The 18,843-nt window shown below is 45.4% G+C and overlaps 1 protein-coding gene across 1 annotated transcript; it reads right to left on the reverse strand.

Annotated features, from left to right (window-relative positions):
* Nucleotides 1–15,064: 15,064 nt before the first annotated feature.
* Nucleotides 15,065–18,739, reverse strand: Chst14 (carbohydrate sulfotransferase 14). The gene is made up of 2 exons (XM_015480120.1): nt 18,714–18,739; nt 15,065–17,197 (listed from the first exon to the last, which is right to left on the reverse strand). The coding sequence occupies exons 1-2, from the start codon at nt 18,737–18,739 to the stop codon at nt 15,883–15,885; spliced, it is 1,341 nt and encodes a 446-aa protein (XP_015335606.1). The 3' UTR covers nt 15,065–15,882.
* Nucleotides 18,740–18,843: the final 104 nt, after the last annotated feature.

The raw sequence follows: 18,843 nt of genomic DNA on the forward strand, positions 1-18,843 counted from the left end.
GTCACTGGGAGAGAGAGTAAGAGAGAGGGAGAGAGAAGTGTCAAGGTCCCAGTGTACCCTTCAAGAGCACATTCCCAATGTCCTCTTTTATCCTACTAGCCCCAACCTCTACCATCGCCTGTGGACCAAGACTTCCACACGTGAACTTTTGGGGGAAATTTAAGATCCAAACCATAACAACGGAGAATTGTAAAAATGACGCTGATGATTTAAAATAGTGGAGGAAAAAAAACTAAAAAAAATGAAGATAAGAAAAAAAGCTAAAAAGTATTCAACATATAAAAAAGTATATTATGGAGGTAGTCCATAACAGCTACTGACTTCCACAATATTAACTGTATTTTGGAATCTTGTATCATGATGGAATAGCTGCTTTTTTTGTTTTTTTTTTTTTCTTGTAAGGCGTGGTTTTCCTCAGAGAATACATTCATTTTCCATGTGGTGCTCCTCTTTCTGAAATTCTTCTGATTTGATATACACTGACATGAGCATTCCCTATTAAATTTCCCCATCTTCTGTCATCCTTCTATGTTGTTTTGGGTCTGTGGAAATTCATTCCGCATGTACTCATATACAGACCACACATTTGGCAGAAACAAGACTGGAGATGGAACTGCAACTCCATTGCCTAAGTGTCTTCTTATCCTACTGTGTACATAATTATTTTCAAACCATTCAGTAACTTTGCTGGCTTCTTCAGGCAAATGTGGCTTTGATTCATTAAAAGCCCCTGGGACTGGAGCTGCAATTCAGTGGTAGAGCCCTTGCCTAGCAGAGAGAGGCCCTGGGTTCCATCCCAGCACAGCAAAACAAAACAAAACAAAAATTGGAATTTCATCTGTCAGAAGGAATGCCAATACAAAAATATGAAGTTTAATACCAGGTATTGAACCCAGAATGGCTTAACCATTGAGCAACATCCCTAGTACTTTTTTTTAAATATTTTTTTTAGGTGTAGATGGACACAACACAATGCTTTTATTATTACTATTTTTATGTGGTGCTGAGGATCGAACCTGGGTCCTGCCCATGCTAGGCGAGCACTCTACTGCTGAGCCACAATCCCAGCCCCTCCCCAGTACTTTAAAAATTTTTTTTTTTACTTAGAAACAGAGTCTCACTGAGTTGCTTAGGGCCTCTCCAAGTTGTTGAGGATAGCTTTGAACTCTTGATCCTCCTGCCTCAGCCTCCTGAGAGCTGCTGGGATTATAGGTATGTGCCACCATGCCTGCCCCCAAAAATATGAAGTGTTTTTAAACTGAAGTTTTTCTTGCTGCCTCATCATTTGGTCAAACTACTCATCTGAATTTCTCAAGTGCATTGGGATAAATGGAAAAAACAAACTTCATTGGTAACCTCTAGAAATTCAATTTTAGAAGACTTCATTACTCCTAATTCCAGACCTGCCATGATTTGAGGATTCAAATGAAATTTATTTTCTTCTGCAAAATCCACCAAGTCTTCAAGTAAGCATTTACAATGTGTTTTGCTTTTTCCATTCATTAATACATAAATAAGCTGATAAATTCTAGAGTTTTCAGATCCAACAACAGCTTGAATTATATTTATTTGAAAAAAAGCAGTGGGGGCAGTTTTGAAAGTGTCGTCCATTATCCAAAGTGAAACATGAGTTACTTTTTTTCTGTTGGATTTAGAGGTAAATAGTCTTTAGCAGTCAAATTCCTAATCAAGAACCATTTATTGTGCTTTGTTAACACTGGAGGGACCTCTATATCAGCAAGTGTCTTTGGTTCAGAAGATCTCAGAGTTTGTTGAAATTTTTTTTATTCTCTTCAGGGCATTTTTTAAAGGTAAATATGGCCCTTTGTGTGAAGGGACAGAAGTATTACACTATTGAGTCTTGGCAGTTATCTTGTACAAAACTGAAGAGGCAGTAATCTCTCCCCAGAATTTGGCTTTCTACCCCTCTTATATATGCCTTCCTTTATTTTCCAGTGGGAGTTGCAGTTTTAGTAATTTTGGCTTTGAGAATTTCAACATTCTGGATTTTAATCTTTGGGGATAGTAATTTTCAGGGTTTTGATCTTTTGGGATTTCAATGTTCAAGGCTCAGTTTTTCAGAATCAGTGCTGGGTCAGGAGGAAACTACCCCCAAAACAGGGCCCAGCCACAGGGCCACTGCACTGGCTACCAAGGCTGGCTACCACCCTGCAGGCTGTTGAGAAGCATAGAAACACACAGTGAGGTCACGAGGACAAATGGAAAAGTCCCACACAGTGAGTAGAAGGGTAATGGAATAGCTGAGATGGGAAAAAGAGGAGTCTGAAGTTCTGGGAATGATGTTGACACACTGAATGGGATTGAGAGTCTGACCAGGGCTGTGCCATTTTAAAACATCAACCCTAATAAATAGTTTGATATTTGATCTTCTACAGGGTCAAAGATAATCACCACTTTTCAACTTCTTTGAGACAGACTTTATAGTTGGACCCTCTGACACATCGTAAGTTTTAAATTTTTCATGCTAAAAATGATAGGCCCTTCTACAGATTAAAATTTTGAGATAACTATGTAACTATAGTAAACATAACTCAATGCTTTCCAGAAGTGGATTAGGAAGGGGAATACTTTGTGTCCACTACTTTCAGCCTGGACCATCCCCTTGACTTCAGGGCAGTATGATCCCCTACCTCATGATTAGTGCTATTCCACCAGGAAGGCATGTCTGGAAAAAGTCAAACAGACCAGTGATGTGAGCCATCAAAAAGCCACCCAGCTTGCTGCAGCCTTCATAATGTGGGAAAGCAACTCTGGACAAACCAGGAGACCACACTTGATGTCATCAGAAATTATCAGGAAATTTGCTACTTGATCCTGTAAAGCTTAGGATATCGTTCTGTAAGTCCTGTGAAAGCTTTGAAGTCATCTAATGCTTGAGACCCTAATGTAGTCATTTTTCAAAAGAAGGAGGGGCCAGGCTTTGTGGAGAGCACCTGTAGTCCCAGCTACTCAGAAGGTGAAGGTGGGAGGGGTGCTCAAATCCAGGAGACCGAGGCCAGCTGGGCAGCATCCTAAGATCTTGTCTCTTAAAAAAAAATGAAAAATGAAAAAGGGGTGAACTACAGAAGGAAATACGAAGTTATCAGTAAATACCAGAGCTCAACATTTCTCACCCTTGAGTGATGTTCCCTGGTTAAAGGGGGAAAATAGCCAAATCTCTTGTGTTGCTTTGTTACTCAAGTAAGTACACATATGAAACTAAGCATACTTATGCTAATCAGTATTATACTACTGTAAAAACAAACAAATTTAAAAATCCAAACACAATTACAAAAAAACAATTTAAGTTAATACCATCATTTTTATGTGACACACAATACTGTGTTTGCTGCAGATGAATTCTGCCCACCTGACTATGGTGCCAACTATAGAGACAGATTCTTTGCATTTAGGCATCAATGGCTTAACTTCTCCACCATTTTTTTATTTTTATTTTTTTAGTATCATTGTCATTTCCACGTCAAGTCTCTCTCTCTTTTTTTCTAATCAGAATTGAGCACTTCTGGGGCTGGGGCTGAGGCTCAGTAGCAGAACGCTCACCTAGCACGTGTGAGGCACAGGGTTTGATCCTCAGCACCACATAAAAATAAAATAAAATAAAGGTATTGTGTCCGTCTACAACTAAAAATCTATTAAAAAAAAAAGAATTGAGCAATTCTAGTTGGGCTGTTTGGCAATGTGAATTCAGAGACTGAAATGGTGTGTACTCAGTACTCAGTTATAAGTTGTTCAGACTCCTAGGACTATTATGTAATAATTTGTTTAGATACCCTCAGTAGGGGCTGTGGATGTAGCTCAGTGGCCAAGCATACCTTGGTTTAATCTCCAGTACCAAAAGGAAGGAAGGAAGGAAGGAAGAAAGATGCAAAAGATTTCAAAGAAAGTCACTTATATTGAATTTAGTTATGAAAATATTAAAAAATAGAAATGTGATATTGATATGTACTCCTTTATGAACAGGTTAAGATCTAGCAACAGGTCTGATAATTCCCATAATTTCTAAGTAGTAGTAAGCATAAATGATATTTCAACAATTGTAAAGTGATATAAAAATATCTGTTATTTCTATAGACAAAGTCACAAATTTTACTAATATTTCATAAAACCACATATTTTCTAAAATATCATGATATATTTCATAAATTTCAGAAGAGATTAGTGAAAATGATGTAACTTTCCCTGAATTTCATCCACAGACCCCTAAGAGGAACTGAGGACCTAGGTAAGAACCATTGACCTAACCCAATTAACTAATTAACTTTGACATTAACCTAAGTGAAATGGTTAAAGTTATATACATGCATTCAAGATTAATAGCTTCTTGGCCTTTGGGCTAAGATCCAGGGTAATATCTGTTCTTATCAGCTTGGATGATTAGAACATCAGGCTTGGATGATTAAAGAGTTGCTCAGGCCTTCATAAAGAAGTATGGCTAAGACCCAAACCCAGCACACTTGGCCATCAGTTCTCTGAACCTCTGTGGAACTATTAAGTATGAGAAGCTTCTTTACCCTGGCATGATGAGGCTCTCATCTGGATTTTCACCTTTCTTCTTCGTTTTTTTTTTTTTTTTTCTTTTTGGTACTGGGATTGAACCCAGAGGCATTTAACCACTGAGCCACATCCCCAGCCCTTTTTTATTTTGGTACCAGGGATTGAACTCAGTGGTACTCAACCACCAAACCACATCCCCAGACCTATATTGTATTTTATTTAGAGACAGGGTCTCACTGAGTTGCTTAGTGCCTTGCCATTGCTGAGGCTGGCTTTGAACTCTTGATCTACCTGTCTCAGCCTCCAGAGCTGCTGGGATTATAGGCATGTGTCATAGCAACCAGCTCCCCAGCCCTTTTTATATTTTATTTTGAGGCAGGGTCTCACTAAGTTGAGTCTCACTCAGATGCTTAGGTTGTTTTTTGTTGTTGTTGTTTGTTTAAGTGAGAATCTTTGTTTTATTTATTTGTTTGTTTGTTTATTTATTTATTTAGTGGTGCTGAGGATCAAACTCAGTGCATGCCTCACACATGCTAGGCAAGTGATCTATCAGAGCCACAACCTCAGCCCCTGAGGCTGACTTTGAAGTCGTGATCCATCCACCTGCCTCAGCATCCCAAATCGCTAGGATTACAGGTGCTGCTGATGGATCTTCTTTCATTCTTTTCTCTTCACAGTCACTGCAGCAGGCAGAGTGCATCCTCTTCTTAGCTCTTAATCACTCCTTCCGGGGAGAAACCCCACATTCCAGAGAGCATTTTTGTGGCTCCCAGGCCAGGAGGAAGGGCCCTAAAGAGACTGCTCATCCTCTGTGAGGAGAAGAGCGACTGCCCAGACTGCAAGGAGCTAAGGTTGTTAGACCATGAGGAGACCCCCAGAGCAATAAGGGACCAGACAGTCATATGGTTGCCCCCTCCACCCACCCTCTGCCTGGAAAGGGCTAAAATGTCCTAGAGTTGCTAGGCAACGGGACAGAATTCAGTGATGACTGTACCCAGAGGATTGTTACACCCTCAGTAGTGTGTGGCATGTGGGGTGTGTGTGTGTGTGTGTGTGTGATGTGACGCATCACTTCCTTGGAGGTCTAGAAGGGGGCAGAAAAATCAAATTTCTAGAGTGGTCTAAAGGAGTCAGATGGGGCTGACAATGGAGGCCAGGCTCACTGCAGAGAGAAGGTTAAAGGTGTCCTCTCCCCTGGGCAGCCCTCTCCTTATTACACCAGGACCTGACAAAATCTGCTTTTCATTCCAGCCAAGGTGCTAAAAGAGGTTGATAAAAGAATCCTTCAGAAGAAGATGCCAACTGATAAGATTTCACAGCTGCCCCTGCAGCATGGGGTATGAGCACAGGCTTAAGAACCAAGCTCTCTGCATCCAGCCCCCAGGGTAGACTGTGTGACAGGCCTCCTTGAGCCTCGGCCTCCACCTCTGCCAAACTAAGTAATAAAATCTGTCAGAGTCACTGTGAGCATTAATTGTGTAGGTCAACTTGAATCTAACATGAGGAAACCAGCAGAAAATCTAAATTGAGGAATTTTCTGCAAAGCAACTGACTTGAGTACTTTAAAATATTGATGACTTGAAACCACTCCCACCTTCTTTAAAAAAAGTATAGTTTTGTTTTGTTTTGTGTTTGGTTTTTGCTTTTGGTTTGGGAAATTGAAACGAGGGGCACTTTACCACCAAGTTACATCCATAGTCCTTTTTATCTTATTTTGAGGTAGGGTCTTACTAAATTGCCAAGGCTGGCCTCAAACTTGAGATCTTCCTGCTTCAGCCTCTTGAGTCAATGGGATTACAGGTGTGTACCAGTTCACCTGGCTTAGAATTACATTAAATTAAAGGAGACTAAGAAGCCATGACAATCAAAATGTAGTGCATGATCCTTGATTAAATCCTAGATTTTTTTTTAAGTTATAAAGGACATTTTCAGAAAATTGGAAAAATTTGAATGTGGACTTATAAAATACTGTTGTATTAAGTAAAATGTCTTACTTTTGATGATGGTTTCTGGGTTGCATAGCAGAATGTCTTTTTCCCTAGAAGACACATGCTGAAGTTTTGGGGGTAAAGAATCACAATGTCTCTAATCTATTCCGAAATAGTTTAACAAAACATACATATTCAGGGAGAGGAAACAAATGTGGCAAATGTTAACTGGGGAATCTAGGTCATGGGTATTCATTGTACTATTTTTATAACTTTTATGTAGGTTTGAACATTTCCAAAATAAAAAAAAAAATATATATATATATATATATATATGAAAAGGTATGCACAGACATCTCTTAGCATAGGGCCTGGCACAAAGAAGCAGTCAGTAGATACTGGCTCCTTATTATGTTAGTTGACTTGTGTGTCCATATGGGGATGATTTTTTACACTAAGAGAACAAGGCTGCAGAATAGTGGAATGACTGGCTTTTGGCGTAAACTGAGGATGCTCGAGCTTCCCTCACTCTGTCTGGCCCTTCAAGAGGTGTGAACAAGGCTCCTGGACAAACAGAGAGGCACACCCTCACAGATGGCAGCATCATGCTCTCCTCTACTGTCTGGGCTCACTTGGTCCAGCTCATCAGCCAGATCCATCACCTGGCCTTCAGACTTCTCCAATGAAGATGAGAGATTAGAGCCAGAAAGTATGCTTGAGGGCTGGGGGGTAGGCAGCCCCCCAGGTGTGGAACTTGGAGAGCAGATGATTCCTCTGTGAGAATGGGAAGGAGGTGCCCATTCCTCTGGGGGACGCAGCCTCTGTCCTGGTACCAGCCACCCAGCAGCAACCGATACACAGCTGCAATTAATCCTTTCTATTAAATATTGCCTTCTATTTATTGAATGTTAGGCACTTTCAGTGACTTATTTTTGAAATCTTACAATAATAACTCTTCAAATAGATGTTAGGGGATGGGGATATAGCTCAATTGGTAGAGGGCTCGCCTCCCATGCACAATGCCACGGGTCCAATCCCCAGCACCACACAAAGAGACACTGGCAAGATAGATGTTAGTTTTCTCGTTTCACTTGTGGGGAAACAGGCTCAGAAAGGTTTAGCAGCTCAGTTAAGTGCCTGAGCAATACATTAGACTCTGAATCCAGGATTTCCCAACTCCTGAGCTCTCCTACTACTGACAGCTCCATCTTCTGTTTGTGCAATTTGATACTGTACAACTCCCTCCCTTATATGGTCTGCAAGCCCCCCAAAATGATGAAGATGACTTGTGAGAAGACTGAGAAGGGACTTACTCAAGATCATCAGCATGACTCCCTCACTTATGATCATCAGGCTAAGACAAATACACTCTTGTAGAGTGGATGGATTATGAACAAATGAGGTGGCTCTCTTTAACTTCTGCTTTAAGAATCCCCTTGATTGCTGAAAGGTGCTCCCTTGGAGAATTCTTCTGGTCATCTCTTGACTTCTGAGTTCCTCTTTTGATTCCACCACTCATGATATCTGTCTGTCACCTAGCTATGTTCCTGCCAATCCAGGTGTTACCCTCCTGTATCTCAGCAAGGCCAGGACCTAGCCCACTTCTTCCCATCTCAGACCCCAAGCCCCTCCTCTTGCTTCCTTAGTGAAACATCTTCTTCTTTCTAGTGGCTGCCTCCTTTTAAGATGCATTATGACAACTACCATATTCCATTGATTCTTGATTTCTCTTTCTGCAGAAGTTCCTGTACCTTACTACTATCTACCCATCCATCCAATCATTTACCACGTAGCCATCCATCCGTTCAGCCATCCAGTTTTCTGATTCAACCTTTATTGAGCACTTATTGTGTACCATAAATAAAGAGAAACAAGGCCTACCTCTTGCCTTTGGGCAAGCCCCAGCCTGTAAGGCAAAGACAAACAAATATTACTGAGGGTTGAAATTTCTAAGGGCTGGAGATATAGCCCAGTTGGTAGAGTGTTTGCCTAGCATACACAAGATCCTGGGTTCAATCCCCAGCACTGCCAAAAAAAAAAAAAAAAAAAAAATCCTGAAAGTTCTAGAAATATGTATATAGTAGGAAGCATAGGACTTCAGTGGAATAAAGGGCTAACTGGCCAATGGTTGAGAAAGGCCTCAGGGAGGGTCAGCATCTGAGCTATGACTATGAGTCCCCTTCCTTTTCTGTTCCTACTCTATGGCCATCAATCCCCCTGTCCTTCCTCTATCTAGTCACTTTTTTGTTTGTGGATGCCTGGGCTGAGGGTAGTCTCCAGATAAAAATCAAAGATGCCTCCCCAAAAGTTGCAGAGGGGCTGAATTTTCGCTCTTGGGATTTTCTGCCTTAATTAGACTAACTCACTCTCTCATCTGTCAGAACAGCTCTCTTTTTATTACTAGACACTTGCACTCAGACTGCAGGAGATCTTCCAGGGGACTGGACTGCTACTGTGTCCAGTGGCTTCTGTGGAAGAGTCTCATTAGAACTTCATCAGAGGTGTCCAGATAGAGGAGCCACAACTATGCTGCCAGGGGTCAACTGACTACATAGCCCCTCAGCCAGAAAGCCTTGCCTCCCCCTCTACTCCAAGTGCCTTCCTCCAGGCAATCTGTGGCCCTGCAAGCAGCATGTTCAGGGACCAGCCTGATCTCTAGCTCACATGGATTTATCTGCTCTGATGGCCCTCTGGCTGCAATGTTTAAACTAGTAAGACCATGCTTCCCCTGGAGTCCAGGGCTAAGAACAGAGAAATAAATAAGGTGGATGGATGCTTGATGGCTTCCTGTTCCTTGGGCTGTTGGGAGGTTAGTATCTGGTTCCCTTCATCTCCAAGCTGGCAGTGAGGCAGCAACCCAGCAGGTGTAGGGACACTGCCAACTCATGCGCAGGAATAGCATCACAGAGGTTTCTCATCTCTTTCTCCCAAAGCTGCACCCCAAGGCCAAGACTGTCACGCTCTCCTGCTGAGGGTTGGAGGACAGTGAGTGACCTGGTCTGAAGTTGGTCTTCTTTATCCCCTCAATGGCAAAATTGGGATTGTGATTCTCTATATCTGTGAGGACTCTTCTGTAGGATTAGCCAGTAAGCAGCTTTAGAGCTGGTAGGAGCATACCATAGTGTGTCTGCCTCTCACTCTCCTATGCATGCAGATCCCTGGGAGCTTCCTTTGGCAAAATTCCCTTCCCTCTCAGCCTCCTTCTGGAGTTTGGTGAAGCTGGAGGATCATATTGGGAGGAAGCCTGGACTATGTCCCCAGGGAGGTCCACTACACCAGCATCTAGACTCAACCTCTGGGTGAATCTGCCCTCCTCACTCCAGCTGAAAGGTTGTGAGCCTATGAGAAAGGGAAGCTAGATGAAGACCATCATCAATATTGACTAATTAATGACAAAGACAAAAGCCAAACATAACTAAAACCTGCAGTGAGTTAGGTAAACTTGCAGAGAAAACACCTTGAAAATTATCACATGGGCATCCTGGGGAAAACCCAACTGTAAGGCCAGACGATGGTCATGGAAAAATTTAGTTCAGGATCTCTCAGACATCTAGAGGCTCTTGCAAGTTCAACCAATAGCTGTTTTCTGATTGCGCAGGTCCTTATGTCAACAGAACCCAAAGGGGGTCACTGTTCATAAGTCAGCAGCACCTTGGTTCTGTGCGGCAGCCCCGAAGGCATGTTGCTCAGATCTCTCTCTAAGAGAACCTGCAGGGACAATGCAGTGAGATGAAAGCATCCAAGCAGCTGCTGCGCCTTTCTTCCTGCCTCAGTGTTCTTGTTTCCCTGGCTGCTTCTAGACAAGTGGGAGCATGGCTGGGGTATAGGCTGGGTTGAGCCATTTCTGCCCATGGAGATGGCCTTCTAATAGACTATTTTCCATGGGATTCCCCACTGGCCTGGCTGAGACTTCCTGGCTGAGAGTCCCACTGGCATCTGATGCTTTTCCCTCCTGATTCTTCCATTCCTCTCTTCTTCCTCAGGTGTAGGTTCTTCCTGCTTCCCCCTGCTTCTTTCCTCTGTATCTTTTTGTTGTTGTTGTTGTTGTAGATGGACACAATATCTTTATTTTGTTTATTTATTTATTTAGTTGTAGTCAATACCTTTATTTTATTTATTTATTTTTATGTGGGGCTGAGGGTCGAACCCAGTGCCTCGCACGTGCTAGGTGAATGCTCTTGGCTGAGCCACATCCCCAGCCCCTACTTTGTTTATTTTTAGGTGGTGCCGCGATCAAACCCAGTGCCTCATGAATGCTTGGCAAGTGCACTACCATTGAGCCACAACCCTGGCCCTCCCCTGTATCTTTAACAGTTATTTTCTTGCATGTATAATTGTGTTCACATCTGCTTCTCTAAGGACCCAAACTGACAGTCTAATACATTCATGGTCTAGGTCCAGCAGTACCAAAGGGTTGATTCTTATAGTAGGTAAACCTGGGAAACTTTTTTTTTTTTTGGCACCAGGTTGAACTTGAGGGTGCTCAACCACTGAGCCACATCCCCTAAACCTTCGGAACTTTATAATATCTGGAGAGTCTTGTGGATAGAATCATTTTTGTTGGAAAGGAGGCTGGAGGCTGCAAAAATCAGAAAAAATGAACACAATGCTCATCAGCAAATGCAGCGAGCTGGGAAACCTATCATGCATGTTCACTTTTGGGGGAGCACCACATAGGACTGGAGTTTTTTTTGGAGGGTACCAGGGATTGAACTCAGGGGCACTCAACCACTGAGCCACATCCCCAGCCCTATTTTGTATTTTATTTAGAGACAGGATTTATACTGAGTTGTTCAGTGCCTTGCTTTTTGCTGAGGCTGGCTTTGAACTCTTGATCCTCCTGTCTCAGCCTCCTGCTGGGATTACAGGCATGTACCAGTGCACCCGGCTAGGACTGGGTTTTAATTCTAAACCCACCATCTCTTTGGGGAAATTACTGAGGTTTAATTTTCTCATCTATAAAATTGGAATAATTTTACTTACTGTGCTGGTTGTAAGAATGGAGAGGATGGGTTGGGGTTGTGGCTCAGTGATAGAGCACTTGCCTAGCATGTGTGAGGCCCTGGGTTCCGCCCTCAGCACCATATAAAAATAAATAAACAAACAACAAAAAATTTAAAAAAAGAATGGAGAGAATAATGCATATAAAGCACTGGCACAGGACCCTCAATTCAGAGGAGCTCTTGCTAATTATTAATGTTTCCTTTTGGGAACAGAAAGAACACCATCCCCTTGCTTGAAATCAAGCAATGGCTGGATTGAAAAGAAAGGCAATGGGTCATCCTGGGAGAAATTGGGAGCCTGTCCCCCTCTGGTGATGGGTCCCTGCATTATAGAAGGTGAGTGCTCTTCTTTCACCAGGTGGGGTGAAAGAAGAGCGCTGACTTCTTTCCCCTGACCTTCATGGACCAGTAAGGTGAGGTGTGACCTCCCGAGGGAAGGGCCAGAGGTGGAGAGGAAAGGACCTCAGAATTTAAGGAGCACTAACTACAGACATTATGGGAAATGAATGAGGATTTGAGTCTAGAAGTGGAGGGGCCCCTTGGGGCTCCCCTTCTTTCCCCTGTTCAAGGTCCTGAGCCTTGAGAGAAGTTAAACAATACTAGCCCCATTCCCCTGTGCCCAGGGAAACTGGGCTATCCAGGATGGAATGACTTCTAAATGGGCCTCTTATGCTCTGAGGGGCCAGTCTATAGCATTGGATTTGGCTCTGTGTAGGGGGATCAGAGCACTTAGTGACAAGGAGGAATTCCAAGAGATACAGCTCCAATGTCCAGCCCTGAGAAGGCCCTGTAGCCCACAGCCTGCAACCCCTCCAGCTCTGGCCTGGATGCCCAGTCTAAGGCAAGTCCAGCTGGACCCCACCACTCTCTGCCACCTCCTTGGCAGCTTCTTTTAGTAAGTCCAATTTCTGGAAAGGAAGGGTAGAGCACAAATTAAGTTCCGCAGGGGTTTACCCTATGTAAAATAATGTCCCTGTAGGTCACAGTTTGTCTTGCCAGTCCCTCTTCTTTCCTCTTACTTAAAACCTTCCTGCCCATAACAGAGGTGTCCAGTTCTGGCCATCTGGATACTCTGACCATCACCATTTTTCTGCCTAGGGGAGAATAACCAATAAACTAATCCCATTAAGAGACTTCATTTGTTTTCCACTCTCCCAGGGCAGGAATCAGTTGAGTTGGATTGTATTCTTTGCAAAAGAAAAAGTGGAGGAAGGAAGTTTGTCAGTGCCCCTCCCATAACCCCTTCTACCCTTCATTTAATTTCACTTTCCAAGTCCCTCAACTCTATTTCCACAAACTCTAGCTCTTTCAGTTTCTGTTTATCTGTGTGTCTATCTCTCCCTTCCTCCTATTTGGGAAGCACACAAACCTGGGTTGGACACTTTGGGCAGGTTACTTACCCTCTGCCAGTCTCCACATTACAAAACAGTATAAAATCTGAGGCATTGGCTTTTCTGAGGATTAAATGGGATGAGACAGGTTCCCCCACTGAAGCCCTTGTGAAGGGCCTGATTGGCTGCTATGGATCTGGAGTTGCTATAGTTCTTAGGCAAGGAGAATGGAGCAGGGAGTAGGATAGGGCAGAAGGCTCCTGAGGGCCCAAAGTTCATGCACTGGCAAATAAAATCAACTCAGGGGTTAAAGGGGCTCTGTCCAGAAGCATCTCCTTTCTCTGGTGCTGGACTGGACAGTCCCCTGGCTTCTATCTGCTCTGTACAGGTCTCTGATGAATCATGTGTTCAACTAGAACATCACTGAGCCATGTCTGGGATGGGCCCTTTTACTCATTTTATCTCTTGATTCTCCCAGCAATCATCATAAGATACCAGTTATTCCTGTGATGCAGTGGAAGAAATGAAAACTCAGAATAAGCACTCAGGCACCTTGGAGAAAGACATCTGACCCAGGGAATCAGGTAAGCTCTCCTGGAGAGTCATGGCAGAGTGCTCACAGATACCCCCACCTCCAAATTTGGGGAATGGGGTTAGAGTTCCTCTCCAAAGCCAGGTCAACAGCAAGGCTAGGTACAGATGACATCTACAGGGTGCCCTCCCTCTCTCCCTCTCTTCCTCCTATTCTACCTTTCACAACAGGGTCATCCCAAAAGTACAGCAGTCCCCACAAGGGGTGAGGGAGTTGGGGGGAGTGCATGAAATAGGAAAGATCCATCTCTGACTTTGCACCTCTTGCATGGGCTCTGAAGGCCTAGCCTACTGTTCTTCCTTCTCTGGAGGGCTTGAGATTTCTCCAGGGTAGAGGAGGAATAGGACAGACTGAGGTCTATCCTCTCCTTCTCCAACTGTATTCCTTCTACATTGCCCACAATATCCTCTGAACCAAAATCATCTCCTTGCCCTCCTACCAATTATTTTCAGTGCTGGGGATTGAACTCAGAGCCTCACACATGCTAGGCAAGTGCTTCACCACAGAGCTACACCCCCAGCCCCTTCCTTGTTATTCTCAATGCCAACAAATAACAGTGTTTTTTTTTGTTTGTTTGTTTTTTTGTTTTTTTTTTAGTATCAGGGATTGAACCCAGGGTTGCTTAACCACTGCCACATGTCCAACCCTTTCTTATATTTTATTTTGAGACAGGGTCTTGCTAAATTGCTTAGGGCTTCACTAAGTTACTGAAGCTGGTTTTGAATTTGTGATCCTCCTGCCTCAGCCTTCTAAGCTGCTAGGATTGTAGGAATGTGCCACTGCACCTGGCAAACAACCTCTCTTTGCTCACACAGCAATCCCATTTTTGTTTGAAACTGTTCTAGGGCCCTTCTTACTCAAAAAGTAGTTGTAATGCAGCTGGGGTTGTGGCTCAGCAGTAGAGTGCTTGCCTAGCATGTGAAAGGTGATAGGTTCAATCCTCAGCACCACATAAAAATAAATAAAATAAAGGTATTGTGTCCAACTACAACTGAAAAAAAAAAAAGTAGTTGTGAGACTGGGGTTGTGGCTCAGCGGTACAGTGCTTGCCTAGCATGTGTGAGGCACTGGGTTTGATGCTCAGCACCACATGTAAATAAATGAATAAGAAAAAAGGCCCATCAACATCTAAAATAAATATTTTTAAAAAAGAGACCTTGAGGGGCTGGGGTTGTGGCTCAGTGGTACAGTGCCCGCATAGCATGCACGAGGCACTGGGTTTGATCCTCAGCACCACCTAAATGTAAAATAAAGATATTGATTGTGTCCACCTAAAACTAAAAAATAAATAGTTCTAAAAAAGAGAGACCTTGAGGGGCTGGGGATGTGGCTCAAGCAGTAGCACGCTCGCCTGGCATGCGTGCGGCCCGGGTTGGATACTCAGCACCACATACAAACAAAGATGTTGTGTCCGCCGAAAACTAAAAAAATAAATATTAAAAAAATTCTCTCTCTATCACACTCTCTCTTTAAAAAATTATTAAAAAAAAAAAAAGAGAGAGAGAGACCTTGAAAAAACAAAAAGGAGTTGTGAACCAGACATAGTGACACATATTTATAGTTCCAGCCCAAGAAAGTTACTCCTTGTCTTACTGTCTCTGCCTACAAGCTCTGTCTTCTGACCTGGTTAGATAGACATCTAGGAGATCTACTGGATTCATAGGAGCTCGGAGGGGGAATCGCAGAGAGGCTCACTTTGTATACAAAACAGCTTTATTAAAATTCAGCTATGGGGGTACTTACAAAAATTCTATCAAAAAGTACAAATTTTAAATAAATTCACCAGAAATGTGGCAGCCAGACATACTAGCCACAGTCACAACTCCAAAAGCCTTGCAGGGAGGGGAGGATTACAGAGGAGGTTCCCAGGGCCCTTGGAAGAGGCTTATCACAGGGGTCTTTGGATGCCTCCAGGGCCTGGTTTTGGAACTAGGAGGCAAGGCTCTGCTTTAGTTTTCCTTTCTGTGGAAAAATGAAAATAAATCTAGCAGGTGTAGGAACTTCTGGGTTTGGAGCAAAAAGGCACAAAAGCCATTTATAAGGCACAAGTGCTCTCTTTAGTCCTGAGGCACATGGGATGGACAGTGTGGGGTCAGAGCCACAGGGACCCTGGCTGTGATCATGCTCCTCGCTGGTGTCATATTTGGGGTTGGCCACAGGTAAAATTAAGGTGGACCAGGAACTGTACAATCCCTGGAGGCCTGGGGCCAGTATTTAGATCAGATGTATTTCTTCATGAGCAAACTGGTGTCTGGCTCTGCCAGAGTAAGGATCATTCTGGCCTCCAAGAGTTCCCCCGCTGGGAAGCAGCAGGCTTCCTGTCAAAATCTGCCTTCTGAGCCACTCTAGGCACCCACTCTAGGCAAAGAACTCCTGAGAGCAGCCCCTGACATCCACATATCTAGAGAAGTCCCAAGCCCCAGAGTCAAGGTTTTTCTGAAAGGCAAGCAGAAGCACAAGAAGCTGGAATTGTCAATACCAGCCCCCAAAAGCTGCTGGCCCTGCTTCCAAAGTCATTGGTGACAGGCTTCCCTGGTGACATTAGGCAGTGGGTAGGCAAAGAGAGAGAAATCCAAGATATACTTAGGTAGCACGTCCTGCAGCAGGGACCATGAGGCACTGCACAGGTGATAGTGCAGGCTTTCAGGGCTGGCAGGCCGGTACCAGGCCTGGCGAGCTGGGAATCGGACATGGGGTGGTGCCCGGACCCACTCCAGCACCTGGTTGGCATCCGCCTCCAGCCTCTCATAGGAGCCCACAAAGTCGTAGCGCACTGCACAAGGTTGGCATAGGTGGTACACAGGCATCCAATGCTCATTCATACGCTCAGGATCCTCATCCACCAGGTATCTCAGGAACTCCGGGAAGGTGACATCATCACCTGCTGGGCTGGGTCCAGCTCCAGCCCTGTACCGCTTCACGATCTCGGCTCCATAGCGTTGCTGGTACTCTCGGATCTCGCCAAACTTGTTGCGGTATGCAGAGAGGAGGCGTTCCAAGGGGTCCCGCACAAATAGGAACTTGAAGTAGTGCTGTAGGCGGTATCGAATCTCCTCAGGTCGCAAATCTGCCAGGAACACCAGGTCACTGTGGTGGTCCATCTTGAGGCGGACATCCACGCTGTCTAGGACACCTGCCAGCACTTTCAGCACCCGCTTCCAGTTAGAGCAGGCCACTTTAGGGACGTAGCAGTAAAGGAAACGGTAGCGGTCACTTACGAGAATGTGACGCAGCAGGGTGCGCCGCTGCCCCACCGGCAAGTCCCAGGGGTCCCGGGGCATGCCAGGTTGTCCACACACTGCCCGCAAGGTCCGGTTCCGGACGTCCTGCCGAACTTGCAAGTCCGAGTCCCCAGAATCCAGGAACAGCCCTCCAGACTTTGGGACTGTCCCGCGCCAGGCCGCGCCCTCGCGGCTGGGAGGGTGCAGGGGAAGGGGCTTCATCTCCGCCAAGATACCCCGCTCGATCATGAGCAGCAGCCCACTGGAGGCCACGATCACGCCAAACATCAGCATGGACGGCAGCAGCAGGGGCGGTCCCCCCAACCCGGCCCGGGCTCTGCCCAAGGGGGCCCGCCTCAGTGCCCGGCCCAGGGGCTCAGCGCCATNCGGGCTGAGGCACCGGAGCAGGCGGCGGGCGGGCTCAGCAAGGGACCAGGGCCGGATGTCCCGCCCGGCCGCTCTCCGCCCCCCGGCCCCGTCGTGACACAGGCGCGAGGGCGGGCCCACGCCAGGGGCGGGGACAGGGGAGAGTGCCCCTGCGGGTAGCAGGCTGGGGAGGGTGCCTGAGCCAGGGCCTCCCCAGTCCCCCGGGCTGAGGGACCAAAGCCTGTAAAAACCCCGAAGGCGGAAAAAAGCCAGGTCGCAGTCCCATCCTACAGCGCGTGCCCTCAGGGAGCTGGATCGAGGACCCGCACACTCTGCCTCAAACTCTGGCCTAGCGGAGCCCCTCCTCCAACAGTGGGTCTGGAGGCAGAGGGGCCCGAAGCACTTTCTGCGTGTCCGGACTTGAAGGAGCCTGGCTTTCTAGCTGGAAGCAGTCTTCAGTGAGTTTACCCACTTAGCCGCCCTCAAGTCCCTCAGCTAGTCAGGTCCTGGCCACTCAAGGAAAGAAAGGCAAGGCTGTCAGGCACTAGCCAACGTCTCCATGGTGACCCTTGGGTTTAGCAATACCTGGGGACTTCAGTGTTTATCCACTACGTAATGCTGAAATGTCTGGAAATGTAACCTCTCCTGTAAGTCTGAAGCAGTGGGATAACTGGGGCACTCTGGGTAAGGGCTAATGACTAATTTGGTGCCTCTGGATACCTAGTATGACCTGTACACATTTTGAAAGGTGAGCTGGAGGGCAGAGAGGAGCAGGGAAACAGCCTCCTTGCCTGAAGCCAAAAGTGTGCTCAATGGCACCAGGCTGTCCCTGCATATTAGACAGATCCTGGAGTGCAGTGAATGTCAGTAGCCAGCCTGTCCCAATCTGAATTGTGAAACTAGATTAAGTAAGTATGCCCACTTGACTATCCTACCTATGGGGCACCAGCAAGGTCCTGAAGCAGAGTAGCAATACAATTACACCCTAGTGTAGTGAGGCAGTGCCTGCTAAGTGTATTGTATTCATTATCTCTAGTTGTCACAGCTAGCCTGGCAAGTAGGTACTATGGGCATTCCCTTGTATAGCAAAACAAAGAGGCTCAGATTCCTAATTATGATCCTTCAAAGATTAATGGAGCAAAACATGGAATGGATGGGAGGGGAGGCGAGCAGGGGAAGGGGCTGACCTCAGGACAGGGCAGGGGCTGTTGATGGTAAAGGCATAGAAGATGGAGTATAAAAGAATGAAGTTACTATTGGTCAGATGGATGAGGGGGTTCTGAAGGAGAGCTAGAGAGCTCATGAAAAACCACCCAGTCCTAGCCACTCGAGAGGGCACAAGAGCAAAAATTCAACAAGTCAGGGCAAATACTGAGAAACTTAGAACACGCTCCCTTCCCCGCCCCACCAGCCTGAATGCTGTCAGGTCACTTTTAGTCTTCACCACACTGCTTCTGACTTCAAATGGCAGTAAGTGTATAGAATTCTGGTGGTAGGATTATTTTCTACTGCAATCACCCCCCCGTAAGTACATCTTTTATATTAAGGGGGGGAGCCTTTAAAAAGTCTGACAATTTGGCTGCCATGTGCTGACTTCCCTGTTAGAAGGCAGTTTTCTGCGTTAGCAGTCCTTGAGGTAGTCTTATTTACTCTGGGGGGAATCCTTGGGCAAGGTACTTATCTCTATACCAGTTTCCTGCCTGTAAAATGAGGATAGGCTAACACCCATCTCAAGGGACTCTTGTGGGTTAACATACTGATGGTAGTGCTGTAGCCAGTCCATAGTGGTATCCATGCCACTAATAACCTCTAAGGAAAGAGAGCTCGAGGGTTGGGCAGCCTCTGCTAACCAGGAATCTCCACAGCATTACAACTAACTGCCTCACC

This window comes from Marmota marmota, unplaced genomic scaffold, assembly GCF_001458135.2.
Source record: "Marmota marmota marmota unplaced genomic scaffold, marMar, whole genome shotgun sequence".
Classification (NCBI taxonomy): Eukaryota; Metazoa; Chordata; class Mammalia; order Rodentia; family Sciuridae; genus Marmota; species Marmota marmota.